We start from the raw sequence: 23,683 nt of genomic DNA, 5'->3' as shown, positions 1-23,683 counted from the left end.
AGAAAATAAATAAACTATTTCATGGATTTTATAGTCCTAGAAATCTAAGTTACCAATTTTGTAGCCATGAACAAGTTAAACTTTAGCTTCATTCACAAAATTTTATCTTAAGAGCTTTCTGTGAGGATTGCTGTAAACATTAATTCAAACTCCAAATCCTAACAAATAGAAGAAAGTCAATAAATATTAGTTTTGTTTCTTGTACTTCTCTCTCACTGCCATCAAATCCATTTACATCAAATTATAATCATGGACTCATCACAGAGATCTAGGTTAATAGGATATTTACAAATTTCAAGCGTAAAAAGATAACTCACCCTATAGAGCACACATTTAACATGTGGAAGGACCCAAGACTGAGTCCCCACTCACCACCTGGGAGCACCATGCATAAGGAAAGCTTCACAATTGGTGGAGCAATGTCTCTCCTCTCTGTCTCTCTCACCCTTCCTTACCCTCTGGGTAGAAAATAAAGTAAAAGAAGAGTTCACCAGGAGTGGTGGAGTCATTGAGGCACAAAGTTTAGTGAAGCCCTGGCAGGAAAATAAAAAAAGTAATGTGCTATTAACATGTTAAAAATGACTATGTAGGGGTGAAATATTTTATGTGAAATACTGTAGTTATAGGGGCTAGGTGGTGAGACACCTGGTTGAGCACATACATTACAATGTGCAAGGGCCCAGGTTCAAGCCCCTGGTCCTCACCTGCAGGTGGAAAGCTTCACAAGTGGTGAAGCAGAATGGCAGGTGTCTCTTTTTCTCTCTCCCTCTCTATCACCCCCCTCAATTTTTCTGTCTCTATCCAAAAATAAATTTAAAAATTCATAAAAAAGAAATACTGTAGTTACAACTTTTCCTTCATTAAAATAAAAAACTTACACATAAATCCATTATCCAAAAAATACCCATTCTTGGGAGTCAGGCAGTGGGTTAAGCGCAGGCGGCGCAAAGTACAAGGACCCGCTTAAGGATTCTGGTTCGAGCCCCTGGCTCCCCACCTGCAGGGGAGTTGCTTCACAAGTGGTGAAGCAAGTCTATCTTTCTCTCCCCCTCTCTGTCTTCCCTTCCTCTCTCCATTTCTCTCTGTCCTATCCAACAATGATGACATCAATAACAACAACAATAACAACAATAAAACAAGGGCAACAAAAGGAAATAAATGAATAAATAAATATTAAAAAATATTTTTTAAAAAAAATGCCCATTCTTACAAAAAGCCATACTGCAATGATAATAAAGGTGAACAGAGCTGTACAAAGGGAAAGAGAAGAAAAGGTAGGAATAATATGGGCAAAATTCCAAGGCTCCAATACTATCCACATGGACAAAAGACAATCAAAGGACCTACCTTAGTGGTGATCCTATATGTGATGTAGGTCTCCATGGTACAGACATGCTTCTTGGGATCATCAACCGTTACAAAGAGATCTCTGGTCTCACCATCAATATCATCATCAAGCTGAAGTCTGTTGAGCAGGGATGATGAAGAAGCTGGACTTGATGTGTCAGCTGGGGTACCACCATTAGGTAAAATGAGGTCCTAGAAAAAGAAAAGAATTACCATACAAATTAAATGGAAACATACATCTTGAAAATATCAACAAAACTAGATGATTTATCAAAATTTTTAAAAAGTCTAAATAGTAAATCTAATAAATACTAGTCAAAGAATCTGAGCTTCTTCTTAATATTTCTTGAGTGAAAAGGCCTTTGTGGCCAAGAGAAACAAACCATAGCAATGTTCTATGACATACTGGTGCCAATTCATCTTCTGTGGGAGAGGGGCCCACAGAAGCAAATAGTTCCAGAATAAAGAATACCACTGCTCTTATCATCGTCAGACTTTGATTGAGTAAGAACTCTGAGCATATCATGTTCTCTCTTTTTCCAACCTTCCCAAGAGTATCACTTGGACCTACATAAATATCAATGGGCCAAAGTTGTTTTAACTATGAAACACATTTTAGAACTCAAGTCAACCTATACAAAGAGACAACTAAGTATCATGTGCTCCCTAAAAGAAGTTCACATTACCACCTATAAAGTATGCCTGCAAAATACTGAATCTGAATCCTGGCTAAATCTTTAAACACAGCACCAATTAATAGAAAATATGGAGGAGTGTTGGTCTACTTCTAAATTCTGCTTCTAAGACCCCTTCTGTTGCATTGCTTGACGCTTGATGTTGAAGTCTATTTACATAATCATTGTTTTCATTGGTTTAATCCCCACTGGTTTGAACGCTACTTTCCTTCTCCTACCCCCTATCCTACGTACTTCCTCTTCCTGACACTTACGCCTCAGGAGATATAAAAGACAGGGCTTACTAATGAAGAGAGATTTAGAAGAGATTAGATTGTTGAACTGCATCCCTGCTCGTCAATAAAAATTGAACTGCGTTCCCAACTCAGCCATGAGTCTCTGGTCGTCTGTCTCCCACCCGAGAAGCTAGACCAACAGAGGTGTGAGGAATATGTGGAATAATACTGTAAGGATGCAACCAATAAAATCCACACCATGTGAATATAAAGAGAATGAAAAGTTAAGATAAAGAAATTATTTTTTAATTAATTTTATTTATTTATTTATTTCCTTTTGTTGCCCTTGTTGTTTTATTGTTGTAGTTATTATTGTTGTCATTGTTGTTGGATAGGACAGAGAGAAATGGAGAGGGGAGGGGGAAGACAGAGAGAGAGGGAGAGAAAGATAGACACCTGCAGACCTGTTTCACCGCTTGTGAAGAGACACCCCTGCAGGTGGGGAGCCAGGGCTTGAACCAGGATCCTTATGCGGGTCCTTGTGCTTAGCACCACCTGCGCTTAACCCGCTGCGCTACAGCCCGACTCCCAAGAAATTAATTTTATCAACTCCAAATGGACCAAAGACATGGACATTAAACCAGAAGTCATTAAATACTTAGAAGGAAATACTGGCAGAATACTTCAAGATATGTGCTTCAGGGGGCCAGGTGGTAGCGCACCTGGTTGAGCACACATGTTACCATGTCCAAGCCCCCAGTCCCCACCTGCAAGGGGAAAGCTTTGCTAGTGGTGAAGCAGTGTTTCGGGTGTCTCTCCGTCTATATCCTTCTCTATCTTCCCCTTCCTTCTCGATTTCTGACCATCTCTACCAAATATAGGTAATAAAAATATTTTTTAAAAGATACATGCTTAGAAATATCTTTACGACTCAAATCCAGCAGCAGAAAAAACAAAACCAAAGCAACAAGACTACATCAAAATGAAAAGCTTTTGTATAGCAAAGGGAATCATCACCAAGACAGAAAGACACCCTACAGAGGGGAAGAAATTCTTTGTATGACACACATCAGATATAGGTCGAATAAACAAGATATTTAAAAAACTCACTAAACTTACCAACAACAACAACAAAATAAAAATAAAAACCCAACTCCATTAAAAAATGGGATAAGGACATGTACAGAATTTTTATCTAAGAAGAGATTCCAGAAGGTCAACAGACACATGAAAACATTCTCAAAGTCACTTATTATCAGAGAAATACAAACAAAAACCGCTTTACACCTGTGAGAATATCATACATTGAGAGGATGTTGGGTGAAAGGAAACCTTCTACACTGCTGATAGGAATGTAAATCAGTCCAATTCTTGTGGGAAACAGCCTGGAGGTTCCCTAGAACACTAGGAATGAACACGCACTATGACCCAGCAATTTCTCTCCTGGAGATTTGCCTAAAGGAACCAAAAAACCTATCCAAAGAGATCTATGTATTCCTATGTTCACAGCAGTATAATTTGTAATAGTCTAGACTTGGAAGCAACCCAAATGTCCGATGGCAGATAGGTGGCTAAAAAAGTTGTGCTATATAATCAATGGAACACTATTCAGCTTTTTTAAATGATAGTGTATTCTCCTTTGCCTCAATATGGATGGAACTTGAAGGAGTCATGTGAAGTGAGAAAAGCCAAAATGAAGACAAATACTGCATGATCTCACTTATAGGTGGAACCTAAGAAACAAAGACAGAAAGGGAAAATATAAAGTAAAACCTTTTATTTAATTTGAACTGGGTGTGGTACATTGTATTGAAGCAAAGGGCACAAGGGAAGAAAGGAAAGAAAGGGATGGAAAGGGTATGGGGGGTCCTAGTGCAAGATGGTAAAAATGGACCTAAGCTGGGAATGAGAGTGTTTTGTAGACACCTATCGAGGAAATGAAAAACTGTACTCATATGTCAAAAAACTGTACTACAAATCATTAATGCCTTGAATAAAAATGATAAAAAAATTTCAAGAAAAACAACAGATGAAACATCTACAGATATAAAGAAGCATAAGAGATCTATTAACTGATTGCAACAAATTCTGACAAGTTAATATAATGTTAAAAGGTTTTGAGATAGTCTGGTAAATATGAATACCGATTTAGTTATGTGATGACTGTAAGAGATAGTAACCTATAGTAACAGGTGCACTATGATTTTACTAAGTCTTCATGGCTTTATAAATTCTTTAAAACCTTTTGGTATCTCTCTCTCTCTCTCTCTCTCTCATTTATAAAATCAAAATATCAACAAGACCTTAGGACAAGAGGAATACAACTCCACACAATTTCCACCACCCCCTCCCTTGAAAGCTTTCCTATTCTTTATCCCTCTGGAAGCATGGACTCAGAATCACTATGTGGTGCAGAAGGTGGAAGGTCTGGCTTCTATAATTGGTTCTCCTCTGAACATGGGGATTGGCAGGTTGATCCATACTCCCATCCTGTCTCTCTCTTTTCCTAGTGGGGCAGGGTTCTAGATGAGGAGAGGCGGGGCTCCAGAATGCATTGGTGAGGTCATCTGCCCAGGGAAGTCAGGTTGGCATCATATAGCACCTGCAACTTGGTGGCTATAAAAGCATTAAGATATAAAGCAGAAAAAATTGTTTAATAATCAGGAACCTAAATGCAAGAATAGAGCAGATGAGATTTGGGTTTTCCATTCCAGAAAAAGTTAGTAAGTCTATTTTAGGTATATTCCAAGACTTATTTTTTATTCTATTACATTTGAAGAAGAGAGAGAGACAGACACTGAGGGGTTCACATGAGACAAAGGAAGACATGTCAGAACATTGCTCTGGTACATGCAGGGTTAGGGATTTAACTGGTAATCTCAAGCATCAAAGTCTGTTGTTCTACCAATTGAGCCATTTTCCCAGCCACAAGTCTTCATCTTTGAGAAATACATACAAGGGATAGCTCACCCAGTAAAGTGCACACTTTACCACATACGAGAACCTAAATCCAAGTCTCTGGTAACCACATGGAAGCACCTGCATCTCTCCAACCTCTGGGTCAACATATGCTGTCACTTGAGAAAGACTGGTTCTGAAATGAGTGCAGTCTAAAATGTTCCTAGCTGTGACCATGTAATGCGACCTCAGACCAACAGGGATACAGAGGTTACACAAACAAACTCCTGTGCTAAATATGAACAGACATAGGCCTAAGGTCAAATCAATGGGGTTTACAATTAATGGTATTTATTTATATACTTTTCCCATATTTGGGAACTACACTCTGCCCTGATCCAGCTTTCTGGTCCTATTACCAACTCTTACACCATCTTCCCAGATAACACTTTCAGCCCACCTGCATGTTAGTTGTTGGGTTCGGGCAAAAATTTGTAAAGTCATAGGCCCCTTGGAATATACCTGAAATAGACTTCCTAGCTTCTTTCAACATGAAGACCTCAAATTTCATCTGCTATGTTCTTACTTTCAGGTTCCTGATTATTAAACAATTTGTCCTGTTTTATATCTAAATGTTTTTCAGCCACCAGGTTGCAGATGCTACCATGATGCCAACCTGGCTTCCCTGGGCAGACCTCACCTGTGTGTCCTGGAACCCCACCTCCCCAGAACCCTAAACCCATTAGGGAAAGACAGAAACAAGCTGGGAGTATGGATCAACCTGTCAATGCCCCTGTCCATCAGAGAAGCAATTACAGAAGCCAGAACTCACACCTTCTGCACCCCATAAAGATCGTTTGAGGAAAGAGAACAATTCTAGGTAAATAAATAGCAAGAACAAAGGCCAGAGGGATAAAGAATAGGGAACTCTGGTGGTGGGAACTGTATGAACTTATACCCTCTTATCCCACAATCTTGTCAATCATTACTAAATCACTAATTAGAAAATCAAAAGAAAGAAGGGGGGAAGAACGCATATGAAGGTTTTACCAAGAGCAAAGGAATTATGTAGGCAAACAGCACCAGCAATAACCCAAAAGGAAAACAGAAAAAAATATATAGTTATGTGATAAAATATTCATAAAATTATAAGTTGTCCAGTATTTGTTTCAAAATAATTAAAGATAGGTAGGTGGTGATATAAATGATACTAGATGCTTCAAACTTGATAATGTTGAAACTGGTACCTGCAGGTTCATTGTGCAATTCCTTAGGGCCATTCTACCAATAATCCCCCCCTTCCGATATAGTTTCTATGAGAAACAAATATGAAAGTGAAAAATGTCTTATCTTTTGCTGTTGTGAAGTGGGCAGTGGATGCTAGGCCTTGGATAATCATGATTCCACTACATCAGGCTAACCATCTCATTCCTTTTCATTTCAGAGACAGAGACAGACAGACAGACCACAGCATCAGAGCTTCCCCAAGGGTCGTGGTACCCCCATGTATTGCTGGGCCTCATGCATGACAAAGTACATTCCCTACTGATTGAGCTATCTCCTGATCTCCAAATGATGAAAATCTTAGGAGGAAAGAGGAAGCAGTCTGGTGAACAACTCAGAAGTTCCTCTGCCCTCAGAATCATTCAGGAACTGGTTTGCTTCACTAAGAAATCCACATTCTAGATTAGGTGCGGTGTGACAGCAATACCTTTAGAATTAACAGCATAGAATGTGAGGTGCCCGGGACTCCTTGACTCTACACAAAAGCCTTGTTCTGCCACCCTATAGTCAGTCCTCTATACTGTAGTCAGAATGCTTCTTGAAAAATGTTCATCAAAAATGTTCCCACACTCAAAACACTCAAAGGCATCCAAACACATTCAGAATAAAATCCAAACTCCCTCTCATAATACTGAGGGACAAACATGCCTTCATCATTATGTCTGACCTCACAGGGACATTCTCTGGCAACTCAGGCTCAGGCCAGATACTCAGCTCAGCACACTTTGACTTTAGGGCCTTTCTTCTTGCTATTTACCTAGAATCGTCCTCTTTCCTCAGATTTCCATGTGTCTGACTCCTTTTTTAAAATGGGTTTCTGTTGAAATGACACCTACACCAAGAAGTCTCCTCAGCCCACAAAATCTAAAAACATCCCTGTGCCTCCCTGTTACTTTACAGCCCCTTCCCTGGCTTTATTTTAGTTACAGAACTTATCACTGCATGAGAGTTCATTACATTGTTTGCCGATGGTCCCTAAAGTCTGTAAATTTCATAAGAGTAGAGACTTGTCTTGTTCACCCCCACTATCCTCTGGCACATGTTATGTACAGGATGAATGAGTCTTAGGGGGTTGGGCAGTAGCGCAGTGGGTTAAGCACACATGGCACAAAGCACAAGGACCGGCTTAAAGATCCCAGTTTGAGCCCCCAGACCACCACCCACAGGGGGGTCACTTCAATAAGTGAAGCAGGTCTGTCTTTCTCTCCCCCTCCTCTCTCAATTGTTCTTTGTCCTATCCAACAACAATGACACCAATGGCAACAATAACAACAACAACAACAACAAGGGCAACAAAATAGGAAAAAATGGCCTCCAGGAGCAGTGGATTTGTAGTACAGGCACTGAGTCCCAGCAATAACCCTGGAGGCAAAAAAAATGTAACAAAAAAAAAAGAAAAAGAAAGAAAAAAGAAATGAACCAGTTCAATTGCTTGTCAACAGAATGTTTCTGTTGAATAACAAAGCTGAGGCTAGCTTGGGGCAGACTATCCAGTTTTGCATCCTACCAATTCCACTATTTACTAGTTGTATGACTGAAACAAATTTCTCAACTTCTTTATTCCCCATTTCATCATTTATAAAATGAGTATAATTGGACTAAGTTAAGTGACATATGAGAAAAGTTGGAATAATGCACAGAGGGCAGTGGGTACTCCATCATATAACAATACTTAAGAAAAACTCCGTGGTCCGGGAGGTGGCACAGTGATAAAGCTTCGGACTCTCAAGCATGAGGTCCCAAGTTCGATCCCCGGCAGCACATGTGACAGAGTGATGTCTGGTTCTTTCTCTCTCCTCCGATCTTTCTCATAAATAAATAAAATCTTTAAAAAAAAAAGAAAAAGAAAAAAAAGAAAGAGAAAAACAAATCCCCCCCAAAAAAATGAAGCTTATTTGTCTGCAAATTTTACTGATATAGCCTTACAGACTTACGGGTCTGGGTTCATAGAAACCATGAAAAACAGGATGTTAAAAATAAAACTACCAAAAGTTATAGCTGGTACCTCAATTATACTTCCCTTAGTGATTCTGACAAAGCACCAGATAACCAGTATCACCTGTGAGAGTTGCAACATAAGTTGATAATTGAATGAAAATTCCTCATTACTCTAAAATGTCAATTCTTGCCATGTCTGTTTTGGTTACAGCAGAATTTTTCCAGTTGGGCAGTAGCGCTCCCAGTTAAGCACACATAGCACTAAGTACAAGGACCTGTATTCAAGCCCCCGGCTCCCCACCTGCAGGTGGGACACTTCAGAAGCAGCAAAGCAGGTGTGCAGTTATCTAGCTTTCTCTCTCCCTCTCTGTCTCCCCTTCCCCTCTCAGTTTCTCTCTGTCCTATCCAATAAAATGGAAAAAATGGCCACCAGGAGCAGTGGACTTACAGTGCCAACACAGAGTCCCAGCAGTAACTTTGGAGGCATAGAAAAAAAAGAAAAAAGAAAAATTTCCTATCTCTGCTTTTTTCAAAAAATAATTTTTATTAGTGATATAGTAATGACTAACAAGATCTTAAGATAACAGGTACAATTCCACACAGTTCCTACCAGCAGAGTTCCATGTCCCATCTCCTCCACTGGAAATTTCCCTATTCTTTATCTCTCTCTGGGAGTATGGTTAAAATTCTTTATGGGGTGCAGAAAGTGGAAGGTCTGGCTTCTGTAATTGCTTCTCCACTGAGCATGGACGTTGGCAGGTAGATCCATAACCCCAGCCTATTTCTATCTTTCCCTAGTGAGGCAGGGCTCTGGAGCAGTGAGGTTGCTGGACACATTGGTGAGGTTGTCTACCTGGTGAGATCAGGATAGTGTCATGGTAGCATTTGCAACTTGGTAGCTGAAAGGTGGTAAGATATAAAGCAAATTGTTCAGTAATCAGGAACCCAAAGGTAGGAATAGAACAAATGAAACTAGGGGGTCTTCAAAGAAAAATACATAGATAGGTTGCTCTATTTTATTTTATTTTTTTAAATTTCTTTATTGGGGGATTAATGGTTTTACAGTCGACAGTAAAATACAATAGTTTGTACATGGGTAACATTTCTCAGTTTATCACAAAACAATTCAACCCCCACTAGGTCCTCCTCTGTCACCATGTTCCAGCACCTGAACCCTCCCCCGCATCCCCAGAGTCTTTTACTTTGGTGCAATACACCAACTCCAATCCAAGTTCTGCTTAGTATTTTCCCTTCTGATCTTGTTTTTCAGCTTCTGTCTATGAGTAAGATCATGATAGGTTGCTTTAGAAACCCCTCTGGCTCAAGGAATTTCTATTATAAGATCTACCATTGTGATCGGTGAGCGAGCCACAAAACAGATCATTAAATTAATATAAATCACCTCCTAATCATGGCTTGCATTAAACATATAGTTTATGAAGTGAAAGTAGAATGCATGAGAAGTCAATACAGATTTAATAATTTTTTTAAAAAGTATTGTGAAAGTACTCATTTTTCTATTTTTTCTTCTGGTCATTACTAGGGCTTCACTGCTTTTTAAGGTTGAAAGAGAGAAAAAAAATAGAGGCAGAGAGACACAGGGAGAGAGGTAAAGACACCAGAATATTGACATCTCCTCTACTGTGGTGGGGGTAGGACTCCAACCTGTTATGCTCATGACAAAGCAGCCACATTATTCAGTTGAGCTATCTTGCTCGCCTATTTCTCTATCTGATACTATTAGAGGCATGTAGTTTCATAAGAGTTTGACAGGGAGTCGGGTGGTAGCACAGCAGGTTAAGCACAGGTGGCACAAAGCGCAAGGACCAGCTTAAGGATCCCGGTTCAAGCCCCCGGCTCCCCACCTGCAGGGGAGTCACTTCACAGGTGGTGAAGCAGGTCTGCAGGTGTCTGTCGTTCTTTCCCCTCTCTGTCTTCCCCCCTCTCTCCATTTCTCTCTGTCCTATCTAACAATGACAACATCAATAACTACAACAATAAAAAAAAAAAGTCTGACAAGGTCTCTCAAGGTAGCCTGGGGTTGGAGAGTGAGTGCTCCCTGAATGCATAGACTATACCTGAATTCTAGTCATTACCATTCTTACCACCATCATCATTGCCAATGTTTTTAAATTTTTTCAGAAAAATTTTTTTTCTTGTGATATAAACTTTTATGATGTACTTTCATAACAACTTTAAATATACAATACACTATTACTAACTACAGTCATCATATCCTTATGGCTTATGTATTTTATTGTTGGAAGCTTGTGCCTTTGAATCACCTTCACCTATTTCATTTAGCCAGTCTGTCTCTGGCAACCACCAATGTCTTCTCTCTATATACGAGGATCTGTTTCTGAGGTTTCTTTTTTTAATCTCACATATAAATGAAATCATACAGCCTTTTTTTTTCTGACTTATTTCATTTAGCATAAAGCCTTAAGGCCCATCATACTGCAGAAATGGCAAAATTTCATTTTTTAAAATCTTTATTAGGATAAGAAGGGTACAATTCCACACAATTCCCACCACCACAACTCCATATCCAATCCCCTCCCCTTGATAGCTTTCTGATTCTTTATACCTCTGGGAGTATGGACCCAGTATTACTATGGAGTGCAGAAGGTGGGAGGTCTGGATTCTGTAATTGCTTCCCCAAAATGAAATTTCTGGGAAGTGTATACCTACGACAATTTTTTTTTCCTAGATGGCTGCTCAGCTCTAGCTATTACTGGTGCTGGGGACTGAACTTGGAACTTCTTGCACACAAGTTCTATGTGCTTTCACTATACTACTCCTTGACCTAACTTCTTTATTCGTTCATCCATCAACAGCATGCAGACTGTTTTCATATCTGAGCTATTGTAAATCCTATTGCAATAAACATGGCGATATATATATATATATATATATATACATATATATATATATTCTTTTCAAATTAGTGTTTTTGTTTTTTTCTCTTTTCCTTCAGATAAATACCCCCAAAGTGAAATTGCTAGACCATACAGCAATTCTATCTTTACCTTCTAAGGCTCCTTAACATTTGTTTGCCAATAGTGGATGACCTCTTGTCTTAAGTTTTAACTTCCTCCTGCCAGGCATACAGGAGATGACTGAAGAATGAATGTGCCCTAAACATAAGCTGGACAGAATTCTTATGACTGCTGACCTTGTTGCAAAGTTAAATATCAGCCCACTTTGGAGAATAAACTCAAAGGGAAAAATTTCAAAAATGTTCTGCCCAAAGAGGTTCATAGCAGAGCAAAGAAAACAGCATGAGCCCTGGAAGAATCCCAAAGGCTAAATAACCAGGAAATTACTATGTTTACATTAATAAGAATGCTACACATTTAAAAATTATATACCTAGACTTTTAGATACACTCAGAAAATTGAACAAAATTCTTTGCTTTAGCTCTATTCCCACCCCGTAAATATGAATTTAACAGCTTAGAAACAGCAATGAGAATCATATCACATCAGAATGTGGGGAAGGATGTTATCAATATGCTAAAAATTGCAGTGATTTTTCTACTAGATATAACTGGGACACAACTAAGAAAAGAACTAAAAACATCTTTCATCGATAGTATGAAGGTTATCAAGGTTATGAAGTAGAAAAAGTCCTGAATTTTCTTCACCTGAAAGTGCTATTGTTTGAGGCAAGAGAGATGTCAAAAAGAAAAAAGCAGACAACAGAGCAAAGAGGACCACCAGAGTAGCTGGCTGCTGTCAACAAGGGAGCATTAAGGGCAGGCAGCTACACCATGTACAAACTACCAGTAAAGAGAGCTCGATCTGCACAACTTCATCTTACACAAACACACACACAAGGGGGGGGGGGTAGGGAGAAAGTTCAGAGAACAGGAGCACCTGGAACAGCTCTCCTGGGCAGGTCCACAAGCACAAAGCAGGTAAGATGTCAAAGTCTTGAAAGACAGGACTCTACCAAGATGGGAAAGCATCTAAAATAAGAAGAAAATCATTCTACATTGAATCCAGGCACAGATAAGCTTCCCTAATCAACTACCCAAGTCCTTTCCCCGTTGACTCAGCTGAGCTGTCAAATGATTATTCAACTTAACCTAAGACCTGAGAAAACAATTCTGGCATCAAGCAAAAGCAGAAAAGACCAGTAACTCACTTGTTTTCCTGAAAATCAAATAGCAGGCCTGCATTACCTCATCTGACATAAGTGGGCTATATGCCTAGCCTGCATTATCTCATCAGTCAGACATAATAAAACCAGAAAATATATCTGAGGGGAGGGGAGGGGAAGGGAAGGGGAAAGGGGAAGGGGAGGTACAAAAAGTAAACCAGACCCAATTGGTTTTTACAGCTAAACTCTAAATGAACATTCAGGAAGTAAGTCTATTTTGATGAAACACTCTTAAGATACAGATTTATAGACCAGACAACTCTTTATAAAATAATTTTAAGAAGGTCAAAGGTATCTGATATCAAAATATTAGAACAAAGAAGAAACTAGACATAAACTCAATGGCATATTAAAATAACTAAGAGCCAGTAAATAAATTAACCAGTAGAGTGTGTGTGTCTTAACTAACGTATGAAGTCCTTGGTTGGAGCACCATGGTACCCGAGGAAGTTCTATGGGTAGTAGGGTGATACTATAGTGTGTCTCTCTATTTACCTATCTGAAATATAAAGAATAAAATAGTCAACCTAGTGGAGTTGTGAATACACAAAGTCTCAAAAAATTATTTTAAAATGAAGAATACAGAAGAATAAAGTTAAACACAGAAAACCAAGAATGATCGAATGATGGGGTCCAACAATGGTTTACCATACAGTGTGTATGCATTACAATGCTCAAGGACCCAGGTTCAAGCCTCCGGCAAACAATGTGATATACTGGAGGCCTGTCTAATTCATAAATGAGATTCTGATCCCGAATATCACTTCATTATTCAAATGGCCCTGGAGGCTGACTGACACTGAAAATGTCTCTCTCTCTCTCTCTCTCTCACACACACACACACACACACACACATACACACACACACACACACACACACACACGTTTAACAAAGCTCCAGGCATGAACAAATAAATACATGTAGTGATCCACTACAAGGTCAGTCCCCTCCCCCAAACACACCAAATTAAAAAAATTGTAATCTATGATAGAAAGAAAATATGTTTAAAACATTTTAAAATGGTAAACCTGAGCTTATGTGTTAATCTAATTATTTAGTGGGGGAAAAAAAATCAGGAAGGGGCCAGGCAGTAGTACACCCAGTTACCATGCACTAGATTCAAGAGTGATAGTTTCATCATATAGGAAACAAGGCTGGTAGAAAAAAAATCAAGAGAGGGGGTTGGTCTGTAGCACAGCGGGTTAAGCACACGTGGCGCAAAGCATAAGGACCACATAAGGATCCTGGTTCGAGCCCCCGGCTCCCCACCTGCAGGGGAGTCTCTTCACATGCGGTGAAGCAGGTCTGTAGGAGTCTTATCTTTCTCTCCCCTTCTCTGTCTTCTCCTCCTCTCTCCATTTCTCTTTGTCCTATCCAACAATGAACGACATCAACAATAACAATAATAACCACAACAAGGCTACAACAAGGAGGAAACAAGGCTACAACAAAAGGGAGGAAAAAATGGCCTCCAGAGGCAGTGGGTTCATGGTGCAGGCACCGAGCCCCAGCAATAACTCTGGAGGGGAAAAAAAAAATCAAGAGAACAAACTATATAGCAGACTGTACTATCACTTGCAATTATTACATTGACTTGAGAGGATTGTATGTTCTTACAATTGCCTTGTGGCTGCCACAGTAGGACACATCCTTATCCCATTGACCTTCAGTGTGACTTGCTCTGGCTAATGTCACAAAAGTCAGATGGGAGCAGATTTTACAGTCATTGGATATCAGGGACAGGTGGTGGCCCTGTTAAGCAAACACACTACAGTGCTCAAGGACCAAGGTTTAAGTCCTTTGTCCACACCTGCAAATGGAAATCTTCATGAGTGGTGAAGTAGAGCTGCAGGTGTCTCTCTGTCTCTCTCCCTCTCTATCTCCTCCTTCCCTCTCAATTTCTTTCTGTCTCTATCCAAACATAATAAAATTTTTTAATTAAAAAAAATAATAAAGTCATTGCATTTCTCCACCAAGCCCCTCCATCCATCTCCTTTATCTTTTTTTTTTCCATCTCCTTTATCTTAAAACCAGCATATCCCACCCTAGCTGCTCTCTCAGTGAGGAGGGTTGTGGAAAAGAGCTGCAGCAACTGACTCACCACTGCCAGTACATAACATGACCTAGAAATTAGTATTTCTAATTAGTGTTTCTAAAAGTCTTTGAATTTGGGGGGGGGGGTCTATATTAGCACAGCAAGGCTAAGACATAATTATAAAATGTCTCTAATTTTTAAAGTTTGGAATTTTAATATGAAGGGATTAATTTCTCCTTTTCTTTCCTATAAATTGTTTGAATGTCCTTGTTTTACGAGAGTCTCTTTGCATAACCATTTCTCTCTCTCTCTCTCTCTCTCTCTCTCTCTCATCCTTGAGTTATCTGAATACATCTTAAGTCTATCCTAAGCTATAGCACCCAACTTGCTTATTAGGAGGAAGTTTAATCCTCCTCCTTCATTATCCCCACCCCACCCTACCCCCAAAATGTCTGTATCAAATATTCTTCAACACCTCCAAGTCCCTGGGCCAATAAGTCAGTCCACCTGGGAAGATGCCTGCTTTGTCATATGTGCAACCTGGGTTCGAGCTTAGGCCAACTGTACTGAGAGAAACTTTGGTGCTGCCTCTGGCAAAGGAACTACTCCAACCCTCTCTAGAAGAAAAGAAGCAGAAAAGGAGAAGTGTCTGGAGTCGAGCCTTCATACACAGCAAGTTCTCAAAGTGCTATGAAAGCACCACCATCTTTTTTTTTCTTTATAGGGGGTTAATGGTTTACAGTCAACAGTAAAATACAGTAGTTCGTACATGTGCAACATTTCTCAGTTTTCCACATTCAACCTCTTCTAGGTCCTCCTGTGCCATCATGTTCCAGGACCTGAACCCTCCCCAGGCCCCACCCTAGAGTCTTTTGCTTTGGTGCAATACACCAAACCCAATCCAAGTTTTACTTTGTGTTTTCTTATTTTTCTTCTTCTTATTATTAGTGATTTAATAATGGTAAAAAAGATTGAGCACCACCATCTTTAGCCATGCACAAATAGAAGTTGTGTGGGCTTGCTCCACTGTCTTCTGCCAGCCTAGGAGGAAAAGCAAGATTTACTGGAAGAATCTTCCTTCAGACAGAAACAGCACTAGAAGCACCCTGAACCAAGATGAATGAGAAAAAAATCCCAATATATATATTATTAATTTTTTAAAAAGCGAACTATGTTTCCCAACTTTTCTGTTAGAAAGCTTACACTTCAAGTAATATACACCATTGGACTAATGTAAACACTAACAAGATCATAAATAAAGTTAAAATGAAAGAGCCTAAGTTGATACCTTGGAGGTGGCACAATGGATAAAAGCACTGGACTCGGGCAGGGGAGATAGCTTAATGGTTATGCAAAGAGACTCTCATGCCTGAGGCTCCAAAATCCCAGGTTCAATCCCCCGCACCACCATAGGCCAGAGCTAATCAGTACTCTGATGTTTCTCTCCGTGTCTCTCTCTCTCTCTCTGCATCTCACTCAAAAATAAAAATAATAAACATTTAAAAAAAAAGAAAAAGGAGGAGGGGGAGGGGGAGGGGGAGGGGGAGGGGGAGGGGAGGGGGAGGGGAGGGGAGGGGGAGAGGAGGGGGAGGGGAGGGGGAGGAGGAGGAGGAGGAGGAGGAGGAGGAGGAGGAGGAGAAGAAGAAGAAGAAGAAGAAGAAGAAGAAGAAGAAGAAGAAGAAAGCGTAGGGATTAAAGAAAACATAATATTCCTGGTATAATCCCTTAGTAAATGTGAATTATTTCCTACTCTTTTTTCAATATCATTCATTCATCTCTACATGTTTCTGTGCTACCACCTGACACAGTGCACTGTGAATGCACTCAGTATCTGATTAAACAAGCTTGTGCCCAAGCAAAGCTAAATAAAATGACATTTTTTAATTCTTCAGAACAAAATCATACTAATTGAATATGTATAAGGTGATCAAATACTTGGTGATTAATCACTCCTGAACAAGCCTTTTCAAGAGCAAAAATCACTCAGGATAGGAACAAAACAGGGATGGACTCAATGACTCAATGACCAGTAACAAGTGCCTGCAAGTGGTTACTTTTTTTTTTTTGCCTCCAGGGTTATTGCTGGGACTCAGTGCCTGTACTACAAATCCACTGCTCCTGCCAGCCATCTTTTTGTTTGTTTTGTTTGTTTTTTGTTGTTGCTGTTGTTGTTGAATAAGACAAAGAGAAATTGAGAGAGGAAAGGAAGATGGGGGGGGGGGGTAAGGGAAGAAAGACACACCTACAGACTTGCTTCACCACTTGCAAAGTGACCCTCCCCCTTGCAGGTGGGAGGGGGGGGTTTCAAACAGGGATCCTTGTGCTTTGCACTGTGTGCTTAACCCAGTGTGGTACCACCTGCCCCCCCCAAGTGGTTACTTATAACTCTAGGCTCACAGACCACATCATTCAAATGTGCCTTAAAAAGTCATGCACATTTGGTAACCTGAAAAGTTACCTACTGTGGGAGTCGGGCAGTAGTGCAGCGGGTTAAGCGCAGGTGGCGCAAAGCACAAGGACCCGTGTAAGGATCCCAGTTTGAGCCCCAGCTCCCCACCTGCAGGGGAGTCGCTTCACAGGCAGTGAAGCAGGTCTGCAGGTGTCTGTCTTTCTCTCCCGGTCTTCCCCTTCTCTCTCCATTCCTTTCTGTCCCATCCAACAAAGACGACAACAAGAACAACAACAATAATAACTACAACAATAAAACAAGGGCAACAAAAGGAAGTAAATAAATATTAATTTTTTTGCCCTCAGGGTTATTGCCAGGGCTCGGTCCCTGCACAATTGTACTGTAAATCATTAACCTCCCAATTAACATATATTTTAAAAAATCTGTTAGCATGAATAAGAAATTAGAAAGATGGCTGAATATGAAAAAGCACTTTCCCAATTTGGTATCATCAGTTTAAATATATAACAAAAATACTGATACTATTCAATACTTAAAACAATTACCAACTTGTACTAGGACCAAGTCAATAATGAATGCAAGAAATTTCTCCTGATACTTAAAAAGGAAGAAGACAGTAAAAGACTTGCAGACCAGAACACTGAATACTGATCTATGGACTTTTCATCCCAAGTTCATCTGTAGATTTAATTAAATTCTAATTAAAAAAATTAGCGGGAACTGTTTTAACATCTGAAAGAAATATAGGAAAATAACAGATGAAAAAGCATTACTAGGTAAAAGCAGTTTAAGAGTATGATGGAAATATTTTTTCTGTCAGAAAATGGAATATTTCTTTTTTTTTTTTCTTTTTTTGCCTCTAGAGTTATTGCTGGGGCTTATTGCTGGGGCTTGGTGCCTGCACCACCAATCCACTGTTCCTGGAGGCTATTTTTTTCCTTTTGTTGCCCTTGTTTTTTTATCATTGTTTTGGTTATTATTGTTGCTGTTATTGATGTCATTGTTGTTGGATAGGACAGAGAGAAATGGACAGAGGATGGGGAGACAGAGAGGGGGAGAGAAAGATAAGACACCTGCAGACCTGGTTCACCAATTGTGAAGTGACCCCCCTGCAGGTAGGGAGCTGAGTACTTGAACTAGGATCCTTACACCAGTTCTTGAGCTTTGCGCCATGTGCGCTTAACTCGCTCCGCTACCACCTGACCCTGAGAATGAAATATTTCAAAATGAAAAAAGAATTACCTAAAGCTTGCCTTTCCTCTAAAACACAGGTACCTTTCACAAAAAAAAAAAAAAAAAAAATGTGACAAAAGGTGTATGTTTACATGTGCTTTTGAATCTTCCCTTGGAAGGATTTTATGAGTCTCAAAAATATCCATGAGGTTTAACACAGGAGATTCTAAATCAGAAAGATAAGCAGTGTCTTCCTTTTCCTTACACATACCACATACAGGTTTGGAACTTACACTCCTCCCCCAGCACCATTTTATAATTTTGTAAACCACTGTTAAATCACTATAGCATAAGAAGCCTAGTAATGATGCGCCTAGTAGAGTACACATATTATACACAAGGACCCAGTTTCAAGCCCTTAATCCCCATCTGCAGGGGGGAAGGCTCACAAGTGGTGAGCCCCTGGTGTCTCACCTCCCCCCCCCCAGTCTTTCTTTCCCTATCTTTCACCAAAAAAAGGGGAAGGGAGAGGGGAAGGGAGAGAAAAGGGAAGGGAAAGGGGAAGAGGATGGAATGGTGTAGTCACTTGAACCCAGAAATAACCCTGGTGGCAATAATAATAATGTAAAAAGAAAAAAAGGGGGGAGTTGGGCAGTAGTGCAGCGGGTTAAGCGCACATGGCACAAAGAGCAAGGACTGGCATAGGATCCTGGTTCAAGGCCCCAGTTCCCCACCTGCAGGGGAGTCGCTTCACAGGTGGTGAGGCAGGTCTGCAAGTGTCTGTCTTTCTCTCCCCCTCTGTCTTCCCCTCCTCTCTCCATTTCTCTGTCCTGTCGGAGCTCGAGTGGGTTGACTCTCAGCTAGAAAGGTAAACTAACGAATTTCTCATCACCAGTTCAAGAGACTGCGTGAAAAGAAAGAAACTCCAGGAGGATTCTGGTACAAACACACTCGTTTATTGGAGGGTGGGTTTGGGTTAATATAGAAGGCTAGACAAAGAACAGTTTTTCACATACATCAGAATTCACAGGTTTCTTAAAGGTTATCATGCCCCTATGGCAGGGGCTGGTATGACAAGAGTTGATACATAAAGATCAATACAATTAGTCTCCTGATGCAGGCATTTAATTATCCAAAGGCATTTGAGAGAAGAATAGGGGTTGAACTAGTAAGGTGAGATAGAAAAGGAAGAACAAAGCTTTAAAGACATCAAAAGGGCTCCAGGAAATAAGGTCTTGGGGGGCTTTTTACTTATCTGGTGTTAGGAGTGTGTGACAGCATGTGCTCTTCCTTTGTGATCAAAAGGTGAAGTGGAATGTGTGAACTCTGAGTGAATGTAACCATTTAGCTAACAGCAGGGGAGAGAGAAGGTAGGCTCTTTGTGGATTTTGGGAGTCTTACAGAGGAGAAGCTGAGTCTGATAGACTTTTGTCTCTTGGCTCATCTCTATGGAGAGAGGCTAACAAGAGAGGTGTCTTTTCAGACCTCCATCTGTGAAGATGGGGGGAGCTTCCCTAAACTCTACCAAACTTCCACACAGTCCCACACTGTCCTATCCAACAACAGCAGCAATGACAATAACAATAATAACAACAAGAGCAATAAAAATGAGGGAAAATTCCTCTCTATTTCTCTCTGTCCTATCTAGCAAAGATGACATCAATAACAATTAATAACTACAACAACAATTTAAAAGGGGGACAATCAAATGGGAAAATAAATAAAAAATAAAAAGAGAAAAGAAAGTACATTTCAACTTGCACAAGATAGCCAAATCCTAACTATCCTCTACAGAGCACTCTCACTCAATGATTTGACACATACACCCTTTTTTTTTTTAACAGGAAAGAGAGAAATGAAGAGGGAAGGAGGATAGAGAGGGAGAGAGAGACTACTTTATTGCTCATGAAGCTTTCCCCCGAATGTGGGAAGCAGGGGCTTGAACCCAGGTCCTTGCACACAGTAACATGTACACTTAAGCAGGTGTGCCATCATCCGACCCCCAACACCCTATCTTTATGGATGGGGATATATACTTAAACCCTCAACCCAACAAAACATGATGATAAATTAGAAGAAAAGAGAATATGTGACTATTGTCAAGTAGGTCACACCTGAAAAAAGTTTCCACCTTACTTTTTTTCTTCTCTTACAAGAAATAGTAAAAAGTGAAAGAAAAGGCAGGAATGGACTTTTTAAATATATATATAAATGTACTGAGAAACAGAAATAGGTCAGAATGCCACTCTATCTTGTCCTGTGCAATGCTTGGGTTCAAACACAGGGTTTCTCACAGGCAAGCCCTATGTTCCGCCCACTAAGCTACCTCCCTAACCACAGGAATGAGGCTTAGAATATACCTAAAATAGACTTCTTAGCTTATTTCATATGAAGACCCTTGGTTCCATCTGCTCTATTCTTACCTTTAGGTTCCTGATTATTAAAGAATTCGTCCTGCTTTATATCTTAACAGTCAGCCACCAAGTTGTAGATACTACCATGACACCTTCCCGACTTCCCTAGGAAGGTGACCTTACCAACCAATATGTCCTGGAACCTCACCTCCCTAGAGCCCTGACAACCTTACTAACTAGTGTGTCCTGGAACCTCACCTCCCCAGAGCCCTATCTCACTAGGCTGGGGGTATGAATCCACCTGCCAATGGCCATGCACAGCTGAGAAGAAATTACAGAAGCCAATCTTCCCATCTTCTGCATCCCATAAAGAATTTTGGTCCAGGGGGCTGGGCAGTAGCACAGTAGGTTAAAAGCATATGGCACAAAGTGCAAGGACTGGCATAAGGATCTCGGTTCAAACCCCCAGCTCCCCACTTGCAGGGGGGTCACTTCATAGGCAGTAAAGCAGGTCTGCAGGTATCTATCTTTTTCTCCCCATTTTCCCCTCCTCTCTCAATTTCTCTCTGTCCTATCCAACAACAACAGCAATGACAATAGCAATAAGAATAATAACAAGGGCAATAAAAATGGAGGAAAATGGCCTTCAGGAGCAGTGGATTCGTAGTTCAGGCACTAAGCCCCAGCGATAACCCTGGTTTTTTGTGGGTTTGTCTTGTTTTGTTTTGGGGGGTGCTAACAGATTAAGAGCTATCTTTCCTCAGAGTCACTCCTCAGTATAATTACTACTTTCTATCTATTCTATAAATCAGAAACAAGTTGTTTTCCAACACAGGAGAGATTTAACTAATAACAAGGGTGCTATGCTCCCCCAAACCATAAAGTTAGAATCTACAGGAAAGAAAAAGAGAATCTACTCCTGTATTCATCCAAACACTAATTAAGCTCCCACTAGGTGCTAGGTACTATTTAAGAAGCAGGAGAAGGCAAGCTGGTAAGGATTTCCTTTGAGGAATCAAGTATTAGGGTGAAATGTGGAACATGGCATAGACCCAGGACAAACAGGAATGAGGAGAAACTTGCTGCACTAGAATGTAGAAAATGCGGAATAACTTTGTCCTCTGAGGAAGGCTGCAGAGAAAGGCAGTTTGACCTGGGCTTGGTAGGACGGCAGGAGATTGGGGTTTCAATGTCAGCTCTTCTAGCTAAGAGGCTAGAAAAAGCTTTTAAAGTTACCAACATTGGCTGGAAAATGTCAAGACCAGGAGGCAAGGCTGTTTGGAGAATAATTGTGAAAGTCCTCTTAAACTGTGAAGAGTCATACAAAGGAGATACAGTGTTCCTACATGAAACAGGGGCTTCAGCAAAATTACCACAAGATCAAGTGCAAGAGACAGAGCTGTCACCAAGGACAGAATGTGAGCTGCCTGGACTGGGGATGAGGGGAGAGATAGGGGTGGCAGGAAATAAGGCCTAGAAGGCAAGACAGCTCCAGACTCTGAGGAATCTTTAAAAATAAAAAAAAAAAACATTTTAAAGAATTTGAGCGTACAGGAAGGAGCCAGGTGCACCTGGTTTTAAGCGCACACATTATAGTGCACAAGGAGCCAGGTTCAAGCCCCTGGTCCCCACCTGCAGGGGGAAAGCTTCACAAGTAGTGAAGCAGAGCTGCAGGTGTCTCTGTCTCTCTCCCCCTCTATCCCACCCTTCTCAATTTCTCTCTGTCTTTAATAATAAAAAATAAATTATATATATTATATATTTATAATTAATATACATACATACACAATTTGAGGTGCCCACCTCTGAAGCAAAAGCTACATTCTTAAGCAAGACAATGACAATCATACATAAAATTTTACAAAAATTCAGATAAAATGCATGACACTGTCCCAAAGGGACAGGACTATCTAACATTGTAGCCTGAATTAAAAATTAGGTCAGGCAGAAGCCAGGTGGTGGTGCACCTGGATGAGCGCACATGTTATCATGTTGAAGCTAGATATCATGAGCGCACATGTTATCCCAAGGTTGAAGCCTGATAGAAAGAAAAGAGGGGGCTGAATCTATGGGCCCAGTGAAAAGGCTTCCTAAGATGGTAACACTGCTAAACTAGATTAGGCAAAAGCCAGTTACTCTCTTGCACTGTTTACAGAAAATTGTTTACACAGTTATGGAAACACCATTATGGTCCAGAAAGCCAGATGACTTGATGACCCCTAGTCTGATTATTAGAGACTCCTACCAGCCCTGTTTCAGTTTATCTTTTGCTGTCATCATCTCAGTCACCCTTGCCTCCACGACACCTTGCTCCCAGTGCTCAAGGATGTCCCACTGTCTGCTTCCCCTTTGACAATACCGGGAGCTGCCTAGAGTGGGTCTACTACTATGGAGGATGCCACTATTGGTCATGTAAAATTCATGGGGTCCCCAATGCTTACAGCCAATATTATAGCTCATACAGGCCAGAGAAATAGTATTTCCCTGGCCTAGGCTCCCTCAAGTTCACCATCCATGACCCATGAGATAACAGATGGGCTAATGGAATTACCGGAAAACTATACCATAATACGTTTTCCTCTTCCCCCATAGCCAGTATTTTTATCTCCCGACAGCTGCTCCCCGTCCCCAGTGCCATCCAAACCCAGAATAAGATAGCCCAACAGAAACAAGCCCTCTCTCATGTGCTCTTGCCTCACCACCCGGCCTTCACTTTTCATCTTGGCCTGCGTATCTGCGCTATGCCATCTCTCCTGAACCAATCCTCCATCCTTCCCAAAACTTCCAGCTGCTTCCTATGCGCTTCCCTCAACAGACCTCTCCTTGCCGCCACACCACTGAACAATACTCCACTGGATCTTGCTAGTTTACCTAACTCCTCCTCCTCTGCTAAACTGCCCCCTCACTTCTATCCCTCTCTACATGAAAGCTATCAGCCCCAACTTCACCCTTCTGTGTCTATTGACCTCCTCCTCTTCTCCCAACATTCCCCATTATTCAAAGAACCTCTCCCTATCCTCTAATGTGTATGCCCCTCCCTTTATGTTCTGGTGTAACTTCACCTTGTCCTTCCGTGTGTCAACTCCTCATCACCCGGCCCCTGCCTCCTAGTCTCTCTCATTCCACAGCTCACCTTATACAAACAAGGTGAGTTCCCACCAAGCTTGTC

General features: G+C 40.7%; 1 protein-coding gene across 3 annotated transcripts in view; it reads right to left on the bottom strand.

Annotated features, from left to right (window-relative positions):
* Positions 1-23,683, bottom strand: part of SNX30 (sorting nexin family member 30) — a 137,380-nt gene that overhangs the window by 65,896 nt on the left and 47,801 nt on the right. For all 3 annotated transcript variants that reach the window (XM_007534759.3, XM_016193271.2, XM_060199963.1), the window contains exon 2: positions 1,348-1,539. In XM_007534759.3, the coding sequence (XP_007534821.1) occupies positions 1,348-1,539 (192 nt within the window). The remainder of the gene's footprint in view (positions 1-1,347; positions 1,540-23,683) is intronic.

The sequence above is a fragment of the Erinaceus europaeus genome, chromosome 10 (genome assembly GCF_950295315.1).
Source record: "Erinaceus europaeus chromosome 10, mEriEur2.1, whole genome shotgun sequence".
In the NCBI taxonomy this organism is placed as follows: Eukaryota; Metazoa; Chordata; class Mammalia; order Eulipotyphla; family Erinaceidae; genus Erinaceus; species Erinaceus europaeus.
This window is presented reverse-complemented; position numbering and strand designations above follow the sequence as displayed.